Here is a 15314-nt window from a genome sequence, read left to right as displayed (position 1 = left end):
AGAATTTTCACTCATATGGAGACGCCACTATTTCCGGTTTAGGGCTGAAAAATTCAAGCCTATGCTCGGTGCTTGCGGCCTTTGAGCAGGGGTGATCTTTATCGTGCCACACCTGTTGTGACACGGGGCCTCGGTTTTTGCGGTCTCATCCGAAGGACCGCCCCATTTAGTCACCTCGTACGACAAGCAAGGGGTACTTATGATTTATTCTAACCCAATCCCACAGAACAATTCAACTGAGGAAGAGGGAAAATTGCTTTTAAATACCTTGAGTGAAGTAGATCTCATCTAACAAAAATTAATCCCTTCTGGCACAAAATAAAAGAAACTGATGCAATAAAAATACCTGATGAGATTTGTAGCATATCCAGTTCCATGTTTTCACTTCATCCCCACCATTTAGTGACGCTATACAGGCCTGCAGTTGTTGACGTGCTGCAATACAGTCATACTTAGACTGCCTCAACCACTGCAGAGCAACAGCTGGTTGTGGATTTGGCGGCATGTTTCCACTACCTCCAGAGCATCTGTCATAATACTGATATCCATGATAACCAAAATTGCTGTATTCACTACCCCCAGAGCATCTGTAATAATATTCTCTTCTATTCCGCTGTCTTCGGCTGCTACATTTGTTAACTGTTTCTTGGAAAGTGTACCACTCATTTGATGGCGTACCATAGTGATGAGAAGATCGATGTCTAGTACTGTATCCTGATGAGTAATTTTCTATTCCAATCTCTCCTCGTTCCAATTTTCCAATTATATCCAGGATAAACTGAGTTACATCCTTTGCCACATTAGGATTTTTTTTATTTTTATCTGGATGCCATTGCAAAAGTAGTCGTTTGATGACTTTCCTTCTGTCTGACCTTGGTAATTTCCATGCAGCGATTAACATTCTTCTGATATCTGCAAAAATTCTGTCTTTGTCTGTGCCCTCACTTCGAATCCGCTGAGTGCTAAAAGGTACCAGGTCTGCTGACTGTTCTTCAGTGTTGCGAATAATTCTATAAAGTTTAATTGAACGTACTGATATATCCTGGCTGCCATCAAACACTGTGTACATGGGGAACTCCTCTGATGAGTCATCTTCTTTCTTCACTACACGCACATAAATAAACTCAGAGTCCAGTACCCTTATATTGCCATCACTGTTGTGGTCTGCCACTGGGTCAATTCTTTCATATGCGACAATTTCTTCTTCCACAAAGACAAAAAATCCATTGTCAAGCAAATCATGCTGGTCCAAGGGTATGTGTGAGCCTAGTTGTGGTGACCAAGTTTCTGACATTAACTTCACTTCATGTTTTGCAAGAATATCCAAAATGTCGGAATCAGACTCGGTTTGAAGAAGTCCCTGAACCAAATCCTCCTCTCTTGACAGCAACCACTCAGAGCATAGACACACAACTTGACACAGCTTGTTTTTCCATACCTTAAAACACTTTTCAAATGAAGTCAGAGATGGATCATTTCTCAAATAAATAATCATTTTCTCTTCAGATTTTGAATAGTATATAAACTTGTCTTCAATTGTTGAATCATACCGAGTTCCATTGTAATTTAAAACTGTTTGAAGCGTACAAACTGTTTTGAACCGTGTAGTTTGAAATGCATGCTTAATTCTGGACTTCTGTGTCTCTTTGATGCTTGAAGACTTCTTCATCTGAATGTAACCAAGAATTCCATTCAAAAACGTCTCTGACTGGAACAATCTTCTAAGGTCATACAACATTCCATTATCCGCACATTCAGGCCCTATAAGGGACTCCTCGTGAAAAAGCTGCGACATCAATTTTGGTCTGAGTTGGTGATCTAGTGTCTTTAACAATTCTATGGTCTCTTTTGAGTCTGTCTTCACATAATCTATTGGAAAGTCAGCCGGAATTCTTCTTTTAAAAGATACTCGATCACACAAAACAAGTTCAGTTGACAAGATAAGTTTGTTGCTTTCTGAAGGCAGATACAAATCAACTATCTGTGGAAGCTGAAGGTATTCCAGAGTTTCAGATTGAAGAGACGCCACTAACCCCTTTAAGGCTTTCTTGGCAACACCCAATTCATATGGAGTCATAGTATTTGAAGATGTTTTACTATGCAGTGAGTAAAACAACCGTAAGTAATGATAAAATCCTGGCTGATCCTCCACACCTATCTGTCGGAACATTTCGTAAAAACTGCCCCATTCTTCCGGTCCTCTGTAGAGGTAACTGTCTATACACTTTCCCGTGTCGAGATGTAACACAACTTCATATGGATGAAAGAATTTGTCTTTAGCACTATTGTATATGAATGGTGTCTCCGTCAGTCCTCTTTTCAGTTCTTCAGTGATAAATTTACGATTACACGAGTTAGACAACAATTTCTGCAATGTTTTGTAAATTTTCCACATTAAATTCTTTGAAAATCCCATTATGCATTGTCTTGTTCTCAATTCTCGACAAAGAGTGTGAATGTGATTTATCACATCACTGACATCCGGTACAGACTTAATTCCAAGAATATCTCTGTCGATACTTCCAATGGTTTCTGTTGGAACAATGTCGCACCGTGACCACATAATTTCCCAAACTCGGGACACCACTGATCCTTCAAAACAAATAAGTCCACAATGTTCATGCTCAGGAAGTATGCTTGTATATTCTGGTAATACTTGGAATGGAATCACACATTTAATTTTTCTAAACTTTCTCATAAAGGAAGGAAATCCCATATCTTCCATTTTCTTGTGTTGTAAAATGTAACCAATGAGGACTTGAGATTTCTCTGCAACATATCCGTCTACATTACTTGACCTCTCAATCTGCTTACCAAACTCAAGCAACTGATCAAACGGTACCTTTGTTTTGATTCCAGAGAATTCCATGAAACTCTTCCATTCCCGACTATGGAATTTTGAGGGTAATAAATCTTTTTTAGAACATAAAAGATCACAAACCCTTACATACGGTGAATAAAAGTCACAAACACTTTGAGGTTCTCCAGTCTCTTCATTTTCAATCCATTCTATACCCGACAACAAGTTCTTCATCTCTTGTGAGCGACCATGCAAATATAACTTTGCATCTCTGATGTATTGCATGTGAGTCATGATATTGAAATTCTCTAAACGACTTGCCTGCTTCAAAAAAATTTCAACATAAAAGTCTTCCTGTGTCATGAGATAGACATCAAAATCTTCCAGCAAGTCTTTCCTCTTGAGAATCGTAATTTCTAAGCGCTGACACACTGAATGAAGACTTTCCAATGGCATAGCTTCAGTGTCTTTAAGGCAGATTATTTTCTTATTCCCTTGCAAATCCGTGACAAAGCCATCTAGAGTTTCAAAGAGGCATGTGTCTCGGAAAAGTTGTAGAGTCCTTGGATCTTTGCTTTTTACAGTAATGTGTAATTTGGCCAGCAAAAAGTGCAACACCTTAGCAGCATCCTTGGCGGATATGCTTTCACGATACATCTCTTTGTGATACTGAAACATCCTCAGTAAGTTATATGGTGTTGATTCTGAAGCACACAAATAATTCAGAAGATTCTTGCTTCTAAAAGAATCAAAGTTCATTAATCTTGGAAACTGCATTCCAAATATTATGTATGATATTGTTCCATCTTCCCATTTAAAAGCAGTACTGAGAACAGCATAGGCTAAGCACAAGGGATAGAGATAAGCTTGCCCTGACCTGGTTTGAACAGGAACAAGACACCAATCTGACAGATTTTGGGTGCACTCCTCTGCTGTTTTGTTTGTTGTCGAAAGAAACTGCCACACTTCCTGAATCCATTTTTCTTCTATGACAGAGTTATTCCACTTCACTGGGTTCTTACTCCTGTAGATGATCGAAATATTCTGTTCTAATAACTCTGCAAACTGTGCTATAGTCAATTTTGTAACACAGGAGCTAGTTTGAACTCTTTTTTCAAAAATTGGAACCAAGTTTTTATGCAGAAAATACTCACTCGATTTTTTCAGAAGATGACAAAATTCGGACACTATTTTTGGACAGAATCTAGAAAAACATGTCAATTTCTCATTTTCCAAGACACATAATGGAATTCCTTCAAGTTGGTTGATGTGTCCACCATTTTGAAAGCAATAAGACAACAATAACTTCACCTTTGTCGCATCAGTCAACAGTGATTTTCCAATTTCTACATCTACAGATTCAATTCTGCACTTGTCGACATGCCTTGTGTTCCATGATCGTAAAAACTGCATCACATCAGGAACATCTACAGCTTTTGGAATAAAATCACCGTTTAAAGACATTTGAATACTTTTCATTATTTCAGATGTTGAATCCACAAGTTTAAGACCGAGCATCTTAAGAAGTTTGGTGATTTCTGCAGCTTCCTGCTGGTTTTTTCTTTGAATTATTTCTATCATAGAAGCATCAATTGTCTCATTGGTCTTGGAGAATCTTTCTTTTTCGGACACCTGGTGATTCATTTCCAAGGTCATTTCTATTTCATTAAAGTATGCAGGGAATTCCTGCTCCTTGCTCTTCAGAGGTACAAAGGCAACAACGGAATTTTTCCGGTCTTGGATCATGCCCGCTTTTGCAAGAATGAAGTCCGTTTTCCTCATTGACGTGATTGTTTCTTCATCAAGCAATACTGGAAACAAAGCAATGTCATGAGACAGACCTCTGTTGTAAATTGCTTCTACAACTGTTTTCCATATATCATCTTTTATCTGGTCAATGATTGGGAAATATTTGTTGTACTTCTCAATATTTTCTGCATGGATACACAAAGAATCTGTAAACAAGATCTGCTTGTGGAACTGCATGGAGGTTATGTATGCAAATGGCAAAACATCACTTAATATCAATTTATTCCATGAACCCTTTAAAGTGTGCTCTTCTTGGTCATCTCTCCAGATATGTGTTCGGCTCGAATTCAGAGCAAAATGACCGTTTATATGGACTGGGAGCCCAGTTGGTCCAGGTAATGGCAAAAAGCAAAATGCCCTGGATGTCTTAGAAGTTAACGAAGAACTTATGTTAGAGTCAACAGAATCACTGTCTTGCTCCTCTAAATGCAAATATGCCGTGGAAGTTAACGGTGAACTGGTGCTAGCATCAACAAAACCATTGTCTTGCTCTGAAAAAGGAAAATTTGTCTCTAGGCAAGCTGCAATGCCAGCTCTTGGTGAAAGGTTCACTCTCTTCATCCTGTAACCACTTCTCAACAAATCTGGTACCACCACTGCTGTCATTGTCCCGAATACTCTTGAAATCGCCCAGATTTCATGCCACTGCTGTTCACCAACTTCACCGTTCAAAGCAATGCGATAATTACAACTAAATCCAGGACGCTCCCCAAGTACAATCTCTCCTTTCTTCAATGATAGCAACTCACGATCACACTTTAACTGAAACAATCTCATCTCATTTGATTCTGTATCTTCAAGAAATTCAGCAGTTACTTCACACCAAGTTGACATCTTCCCTTCTTCATTAATTTCTGACAATTTTATGCTATGTACATTATTCAAGAATAACAGAGATCTGGACATTTCTTCTTGAAATTTCATTAAAATGTTTTTCATGATCTTTTCATTAATTTCCCCATTTTTTCTAATTTCTGATTTTTCTGCCATTTCTCTCGTGCGGAGAGGAAAACGGAACCAAGTTCCTGTAGAAGCTGGGAGATTTTCCTGGAGATAGGTGTTGTAAGTACCTGTGTATTTCTCTTTGACACAATCAAGATCATCAACTTTTATTCCTGGACTTTCTTGAGTTGCATCAGGTATGTATCTGCAATGTGGGTCAAACATAATCAAGGTTCCACCATTTGGAGTTTGCTCTCCTTTGGTCAAGAAAGATGGAGCATCGGTGATGTGGTAAACAGCATTAAACCCGATCCCAAACTGACCCGTTTGGTTTGGATCAGTAGATTTACTGCCCTCTCCTAAATTTGATATTCCTTCAATATCTTTCTCAGAGAAACATGAGTCATTAAATACAACAAGTGCCGGTCCCTGAATATCCTTCATGGATTCGTCAAAAAGTCCCTTTGTAGAGTGAGATTGTCGGTCGTACACAAAATGTATTTCTGTTGCTTTTGCGTCATCAGCATTCTGGACTAGTTCATTCAGTATTGAAATATCACATGGGTAGTCCTCCAAAATGTTTCTAAGTCTTGTAACAAGTTTTTCTTTTTGTCCAAAGGGAACACCTGTTGAGAATCTTCGGATAAACTTTGCACTTTTGGATTGCACTTTGAATTTCTTGCATGTTTTGACTGTTAGATCTGCATGAGTGAAAACCAGTTTATCGGCATCTGTAATCTTTTCATTTCCATCCTCATAACACATATCACTGGGCTTTCTCATTATACCACCTTGGTCTGGTAAAAGCTGTGGAAAACCTTTCACACACTTGCTGCGAGATAGCAAATTGTACAGTCTGACAACAGCATCCAAATTGTCCACCATTTCCCCCTCTTTCATATCAATGCTTTTCAAAATTTCCAATATGAACTCTGGTTCTACATGCTGATGAACACCCACATTCAGCAGGAAAGATTTGTACCTGGACCACTTGAGATCAACTTTGTAAACGTAGGGAGGGACATCATCTGAACTGCAGAGTGATGAGCGACATGGTTTCACCAACATAAAAGATGCTGATAACCAAATACAAGGTAAATTCTGAAAGTATTTCAAATCATCTTGTGGTGTCCTGTTTAGATAATCATATACTACATCACATATCCTCTCAATATTGGTAGTTTCTTCAAGAGAAATTGTGACCCTGTTTCGTAATTCTGAAATAGCTTGAAGCTGATCAATAACAAGATCATTCTTCACATCAGCCATGCTCTTAATTGAAAGTTCCTTCGGGAATGCATTTTCTGATTCAGTTACAATGGTTTCATCCAGAATTTTCTGAACACTTCCTATCAGGAACTTGCAATCCATCCTGAACAAGTCATTAGGAGCTGCAAAATGAAACTTCCTGGTTGAAAACCACTTGCATGGCCAGTTCTTTGGTTTTATCATCACGGGAAGAAATGGAATCCCCTGGATTTCTTTCAACACTTCCGGGCTTAAACGGCAATGTGTCATATATCTCATTATAGCTCTAAATCTGTTCTTTGCCAAGTCACAATCAATCTGAGCACAGATATTTACACTTCGTATTCTTTCAAGCAATAATGCATCAGGCAAATGATCTGTATTCATCCCAAGATACACAAGAGATTCCATGACATCTGGTGAAATGAATTCATCATCAGGAAATCTATTATCAGAGTCGCAGAACATGTCGCTAATGATTTTAGAGTATGGATTGATTAAATCTGATGGTCTTCGTAGTAATCCGTCTGGCTTTGTTGGAATACATTCAATATCTTTCATTTTTTCTCGAACCTCTAAAAGATCTTTGTTTCTAAGGATGCGCTTCAGAAGATTTCTACGAACTTCTTTTCGGATCTCAGAATTCCAAAACTCATTTTGAAGATTTAAAAGGAACACCTGTGTGTGAAAGCTTTTCTCATAACATATTTGTGCTTGCAAGAATTTTTCACAGTTGGCATTCTCGAACTCCTTTTGTATTGTACAATCCATGTACATCACTTGCCTCTGGAAAGGATTGAACTGCTGCAAGCACTGGAAAGCAGTTTCACCAACCATGGAATCGTTTTGTAAATCACTATCCAAAAAAACACATTCCTTGAGAGAAAACTTCTGAAGTAAATTCCCATTGGAAAAAAATACTTTGGAATCATTTTGAGAAACGTTTTCATAAAATGCATACACAAGAGGGTTGAAATCATTTCCTTCAAGGGACACTGGCCATGCTGTGAAGTACAGATAGTTTTCTAACTGAGCACATTCTTTGATATTTTCCAGCATATTTACATAAGCCATACTAAGTACATGTGACATCAGAGAATGATTCCAGTCTGCACGTTCTTCTGACACGTTGTCTGGAGATGGAGAGACAATTCTCTTTCTGCTATGTTCTACAGCAAAACATCCATTGAGATGCACTGATGTTTGACCTTTTTGTGGAAGGGGAAGGAAACAGAATACATGTCCAGTGTTGTAAAATCCATATGGTACTTGTCCACTGCCATTGAGTGAAAAAGAAAGAGGAATTGCTGTACTGGCTACAGGAAGACATCCTGGAATATTTAGTTGCAGATCTGAAACAGCCCAGGACACAATCCATTTGGAAGTTGATCCAGTCATCATATTCTCATAATCTTTTCCCACTAGGCTTTTGATGACAGTGGTATTCACTTCTACTGCGATGTCAAATTGTTGCGTCTGAATAATATCTTCACCTATCCTTTGTTTGGCCTCTTCAAGAATCTTCATGCCTTGTCCATGTCCAATTTTCCTTTCAACCGAGTACAACAGTTCACATTTTTCTGGATCATCACTTTGCAGATAGTGTAGCTCTATTCTTCCCACATTTTGGGTAAACAGCAATAGATTGCCGGCTGATTCCATAAATTTCTTTATGATAGACACTACCTCTCCCCGTTTGTACTCCGTTGTTGAGATGCCATTTGGGTCGTCTGCAGCCTGTTTAGCAGTGCGTAAAGGAAGTCTAAAGAGAGTACCATCATACTCTCCCCCACGACTCTCTGGTGAAAGATCACATTGGAAAATCTTATTGTAAGGCATGAACTGCTTTCGGAACTTATTCACCACCTTTGATATCGGAATGCGAAGACCTGGCTTTGATTTGTCCTTGATAGCGTTTTCAAGATGTATTGTTCGTGGGTCAAAGAAAACAAGGTATTTTCCACTGACAATACTGGGAACATCCGTCACATTGTAAACGGAACAGAATCCTAATCCAAATTTACCAATTTTTGTCTCTTCCGATTTTTTAGTTCCACCTCCAAGTTTGATGATATTCTGAAAATCTTTGTCTTCAAATTTGGCATCATTGTAAAACCAGAGAGCAGGTCCTTGGCACTCTTTCATACCTTTATCAATCAAACCCGTTCTTGCTTGCTCATTTTTTCTCTCATCGTAGAGTATTTTCATACAGCTTGCTCCAGCATCATCAGCATTTTGTAGCATTTCTTTATATACAGACAGACCATCTGTGTAATCATCTAAAAGATTTCGTATCCTTGTTGTGAGAGGTTCCTCTTGCCCCCATTGTTCAAACTCCAAATCAACAATTCCACCACTTTCCATCACTCTACGTGTCAAGGAAGGAACACCAAGGCACTCTGCAATGGATTTTCTAATCCTTTCATGAACAAAATGAAGTTCTTTGTCTTCTTCTGTTTCTCCATCATCCTCCAATTTTGAGAATTCATCTGTTAGAGAATTGTCATCTGTATAAGTGCACTCAAGAGATTGCTTCAGAACAAGTTTCTTAGATTTTGTCTGAACTGGAAATAAAACACGAGAAAGTTCTTCTTGGGATAATTCATCTCGCATTTCTTTTAAAATCTCCAAAATGTTAACCAACATTGACAAATCTCTCTCAATTTCAGTGCTTTCTAATGACCTATCTCTAGTGTTGTGGTAAGCACCGATTTTTTCTTGAACCACTATCAGATCTTCATATGTCAACCTGTCTTTGCAGCCAATAGAAATAAAAAAAATTCTCATTTCAGACTCCAACCATTTTTCACTCAATTGGTACATGTAAGGCTCTAACGATATTTGGTGAGTATTTGTCAGAAATTCAAGGTAGATATTTGAACTTCTTGTGAATGACGATTTGGTTGGAACAACATCTTCAAATTTCAAATCTTCTGTAGATATGGGCTTTGAGGCCAAATACTCATACAACTCCTTAAGCATCAACTCATATTCAATTGTATTCTTCGAATGTTTATACTTTTCTGATAAATGTTTCAATTGTTGAATGACCAAATCTGAGGTTGGTTGATGCAGTAATCTGTCTAACAGGTTTTGAGTTTGATCACAGTCAGATATAAAACACACAGATCCAACTAGTGAACTATAATCTTGAGAACAAGCTTCGGTGGGCTTGCATGGTCCTTTTCTCTCCTCTCCTCTCCATTTCATCTGCTTTGGATATTTGACTGGTCTCATTTCCATCACTGGAATCCAATGCAGTTGCCTTATTCTATTAATGAAGTCTTCAAATTCTGAATCTTGCTGCAAATTCGTAGCAAAGTTTAAGCAAGCAGTTGCCTTCTTCTTCAGTTTAGAGGAATCTAGTTTTGCACCTTTTGCTTCTATAAAAGTGATTGTTTCTAATAAATCCTTTGTGGTGACATCTGCAGTGGATTTTATCTTCAGTTTGTGTAGTTTCAAACCAATGCTTTGCAATTTTTCAGGACTGTCTGGAAAACGAATATTTTCCTCTCCTAGGAAAAGCTCACACAATTCAGCATTCAGTGGATCAAAGAAATCCTTTGGAGGTTTCAATTCTTTATTTCCATTCTTAATGAATGGAATAGCAGATGCAATCTCTAACTGCACATTAGGGGTAGAGTCATTGAGTCTATTCATGAAATATTTCATAAACATGGCCACTTCCCTTGCTTGATAAACTTCTTTCCTAAGTATTCTGCACAAAGTCTCCTCCATCAACCTCTCTTCTTCATATTCCTGGCAACCCAAACTTTCAACAAAAGACAGATGTTGATAATTTCCATCGATCAGAAGAGTGCAATACTTGACAGGAAATTTTTTCAAACCTTTGGGTGCTATTCCTTTAACACCATCAACTGCATAAAGGTCTTGGATGGCTCCATGTGAATAGGATACTGGGAATAATTTCACTCTCCTTAGAAATGTAGTTAAGGAATCTGTCATATCACATGGGGCACAAGCTACCATGAATTGAGCAAACTGTTTTCTCACTGCCTCTGGTAGAGAATTAATCTTGTCAATGTATCTCTCATCATTTCTTAAGGCTTTTTCCAACACATTGCAAACATTTTTGACTGTTGGCTGTGCAATATATTTTGTGACTGTTGGATATTGGACAAATAAAACTTCGTCTAGTAAAATCATACCACATGTTTCCAAAATTGTTCTCATTGAATTTGGAAGTGGAGACAAATTCTGTGATTTTGTTAGCATATAATCTCCTTTCAACACATGCAGTCTTTGAATAATTTCTTTTCCAGTTTCCTTCTCCAGTAGAATCGGAAGGTTTTCAACCTCCTGGATCAGTTCTTGATTTTCTGACAAAAATGTCCATACTCTTTTAATCCACAATGACACCTTTTTTCTGTCTTGGCTAGTGAGCTTGGAGGCCGATTTGATTCCCTGAACTTTGATCGATTCTTTCAGCAAATGTGAGAAATTTTCAGGAGACCACTCCTTCACCACATCTACAAAATACAACAAAATGCCCTTAGTAGTCTTTTGAACAACACACACCAAAACCTTGCATATACATAGGATTTGTTACATATTGACGGTGCAATGAATCCATCTTTTAAACCTGGAGAATGGAATATGCTAAAGATTTTGTAATCTTCCATTGCAAATAATATGGTCTTAAGGCGCTTTTGTACGAAGTATGTGCTTTTTATAACAATACTATTGTCGAGATGCACAGTGGGAAGGGGGGGGAGAAGATAGACATGTATATTCCTATAGACTATCTAAACCTTGTTTGTAGAAGCTATTCCTATAAACTTTGTTCACCATATGTTCAGTAGTAAAGGAAAAGATTCTTAGAAATGCCATGTCATTTTCAACTTTTAACCCAGAGATCCCGAACATCAGATGTCTCCTTTCTCAACAGTTTGTCTACTGAAAGATTTTAAAGATTGAGTATATGTTAGGTTTTGGCCCTCCTCCTCAGTTCCCAATATACATGAATAATGAAATTCACAATTCTTCCTTCTCAAACCTGTGAAATTCATTGCCTTAAGGTAAGATATCTACACCCCATGGCAAAGCTATAAAACAGGTGGGAATAGTGTTCACACCGTTTGTAAAATTGCGTTTATACAATGAAAGGTGAAGATAACGAACAGTAATCAATATCATAACTCCTACAAGCAATACAAAATAGATAGTTGAGCAAACACGGACCCCTGGACACACCAGAGGTGGAGTCAGGTGCCTATGAGGAGTAAGCATCCCCTGTCGACCGGTCATACCCGCTGTATGAAAATAAAATACGTTTACATCAAAATAACGGTGTCTTATATTTTCATCGATCAATACCGCTTCGTTTGTTGGCAGTAACTGTTTTTTGTTTGTTTGTTTTACGTCCCATTCAAGAATCTTTCACTCATATCAAGCCAACTATATTTGAAGTGCCACAAATGTTGGCCTATTCATGGTGCTCAGCAACTGTTCGAACACCCCCTTCAATATCACCAATTCTGTGGGGTTACGGGTTAGAATAGGTCCTTAGTATCCATTGCTTGTCGTAAAAGGCGACTAAATGGGGTGGTACTTTGGATGAGACAACAAAGACCGAGGTCCCGTGTCACAGCAGGTGAGGTACGATAAAGATGCCTCCCTGCTCAAAGGCCGTAAGCGCCGAGTATAAGTTTAAATTTTGCAGCCCTTCATCCGCAATGACGACGTCTCCATATGAATGAAAGATACTTGAGAGAGACGTTAAACGATATTCAATTAATCAATCAATCAATCAATTCTATATCACACAAGTCTAAATTTGTGGCACTTCTACTGCTGGTGACATCTTGATGAGTAAAAATTTCTGTTTAATAATCATTTCTTATTCAGTCTGCGTGGTTAGTTTAGTTTCTAGATTGATTATGATATCTTTTATTTCATTTCATTTCCAAAATCATTTTAACTTGAAATCTATAATTTTGAGAACTGCAGTACTCTTACAAGCTTGTGAATGAGATTTTAGATATTGCAACATTCCCCCCCCCCCTCCCCGCCTTACAAGAAATTGATCATCTTAACCGATAACAACTAAGTTTAGTAACATACTGTAGTGTTTTTGTAAACCTACTTACTGTTTGGAATTTTCAGAAGGCTGGTTGTCATGTCGTTTGGCAAATCTGACAAAAACTGTTTCTCTAGCTTTGGAAACAATGCAGGTGTCTTTTTATTAGAACACAAGTATAAGTGTCCTTTGGATACAAAAGACAGAAAGTGGGTCTCATCATCTGAGGGCAGCAATTCCAGTTCTCTGAAATCCTTAGGATCAGCACATCTCAAAAAGTAGTCCAGCAGGATTATTTTGCTTTCTCTGGACTTCACTTTATATTGTGGATCTTTGTGTAAAAGGCCAGCTACATATCCTGAACTGATGACTTTTGGATGAACTTCAGGAAGAAAGTTGTACATAGTCCAGGACTCTACTAAACTTTTCAAATTCTTTGGCAACAAGACTATATTTTCATCATAGTCTTTGATCAGTTCTATGACTTGGTCTCCTATTTCTCTGGTGATTTCTCCTTTTTCCTTATCAAACACATCAAATACAGCATTTTCAAAACTAACCCATGTTTTCTTTACTCTTTCAGTCTGAAAGACTTCCATTTTGAGGACATGCTCAAAAACTGATGGAAGGAGTTTCCTCCATAGTTCACAGTCAACGTTTTCAACTTCTGGCAAACAACGGTAGATAACTTCTGCGGGGCTACCTTCCCTTTTGAGATGCACAAAGAGCTTCACATATGCCTGAGACATTACCTCCATGATCAACAGCTCGTTCCATGTAATTTTATCATCTCTTTTTCCAACTTGCCCTGATGTGGCTTGTAAGACATGATCCCTTGTTGGATCAAGGTTAAAGAACCCATTCACATGTATGGGTAAATTGGTCAAACTTTTGGACTGCAGAGGCAAAGGTAGAAAACAGAAAACATGTGCACTGAACGATTCATCTAACTGCAGTGGGTAAGCTACCCCTACAAACGGAACATTGTCGCCTTCCTCCGACAGCTTCCTAAGAGCCTGTGACATTTCAGTTGTGCCTTGAAAGAAGCTGACTATTTTGAACCTTGCTGTCTTTTGGTGTCCCTCTTTCACATTGCTGGTAGTCAGCTGAGCATTGTAAGTGACGCTTAAGGAATGGTCTGGTTTAGTTTTTAAGCTCTTCAACTGATTCTGTATGAATGTTCTGGATTTGGAAAACTCTTGCTTGGATGCACCTACTCCTTCTATTGTAACTTCATACAGTATGCTGTCCTTGTTTTCCATGATGGTGATTGTGTTAATGTTCTGAAGAAACAGGAGAATGGTGTCAGCCTCTTTCCTGAAGGACTCCATTAGGCTCTTTATCTTGGAGGGTGGACAGACCTTGTTCAAAAGTGAAGATGGTTCTTGCCTCAAAGGAAACCAAAACAAAGTATCTGGAAAAAATATCAGAAAAACTGTTGGATGCTGCCCGAAATGTATCTAACCAATGATCTATTTGATGAAAAGTGAAGAGTATGACGAATGACTCGCATAATAGTCAATAACTGTTGAAATATTGTTGAAATGAAGTTTTTCTTCTTCATATTTATGGTATACGCTGAGTGACGTTGACCTTGCGTGACTTTGTTTGAAAGCCATTTCCCTATTATTTGTTTGTGTGATATGCAAGGTGAAGATAACGAACAGTGATCAATCTCATAACTCCTGTAAGCAATACAAAATAGAGAATTGGGCAAACACGGATCCCTGAACACACCAGAGGTGGGATCAGGTGCCTAGGAGGAGTAAGCATCCCCTGTTGACCGGTCACACCTGATTGATTTATGATCAATACCTGTTCAAAAACAGTTGAGATAAGGCATTTTTTCTCATATAAGGTATGCCAGATGAAACCCCGGGCAAGCACAGGAAATTACAATTAAATCATATTGCATAGAGGAAAGAACTTTATTCATGAATGTTTGAATTGTTGAGCGCATGAATTGAATGAACGATATCTTTAATTCAAATGAATTTAAGAACAATTTATGAATAAATGTGTGCATTAGTTATGTTATATTTATTGATATCATATACAGTAAATAAAACTTGTTTATTAGGAAGTCACTTGGACCTCCAAATTTCTTCGGTATCATACATGTAAATGATCCCTCTCCGTATTGAAAATTAGATAATGATTTTACGAATGCAATCGTAATCTGTCATGCCGAATACTTAACCAAGGACAAAAGTTACAGCCGTTCATAATTTCAAAATTTGAAACTCAGTATTCTGAATACTGTATAACCTAATTTTGGTAAAATGTCTTAACTTTAAATTCATAAGGTGCAAACCCAGAACATTCCCAGATCATTCAATATCCGACAAATTTCCCAGAACAATCCCGGATCATTCAATATCTGACATATTGGACAGTTTTCGACTTATTCCGTACTAATGGGTATCCGGGTAGCGCAGAGATAGCGCCCTTGTTTCTAATCGCTGCGACCCGAGT

The 15314-nt window shown here is 38.1% G+C and overlaps 1 protein-coding gene across 4 annotated transcripts in view; it reads right to left on the bottom strand.

Annotated features, from left to right (window-relative positions):
* The window catches only part of LOC125670898 (sacsin-like), a 30108-nt gene that overhangs the window by 2636 nt on the left and 12158 nt on the right, over nucleotides 1–15314 (bottom strand). For all 4 annotated transcript variants that reach the window (XM_056163937.1, XM_056163936.1, XM_056163935.1 and 1 more), the window contains 2 exons: nucleotides 12910–14253; nucleotides 347–11289 (listed from right to left, as the gene is read on the bottom strand). In XM_056163937.1, coding sequence (XP_056019912.1) covers nucleotides 347–11289; nucleotides 12910–14253 — 12287 coding nt within the window. The remainder of the gene's footprint in view (nucleotides 1–346; nucleotides 11290–12909; nucleotides 14254–15314) is intronic.

Source organism: Ostrea edulis, chromosome 4 (assembly GCF_947568905.1).
Source record: "Ostrea edulis chromosome 4, xbOstEdul1.1, whole genome shotgun sequence".
Taxonomy (NCBI): domain Eukaryota; kingdom Metazoa; phylum Mollusca; class Bivalvia; order Ostreida; family Ostreidae; genus Ostrea; species Ostrea edulis.
This window is presented reverse-complemented; position numbering and strand designations above follow the sequence as displayed.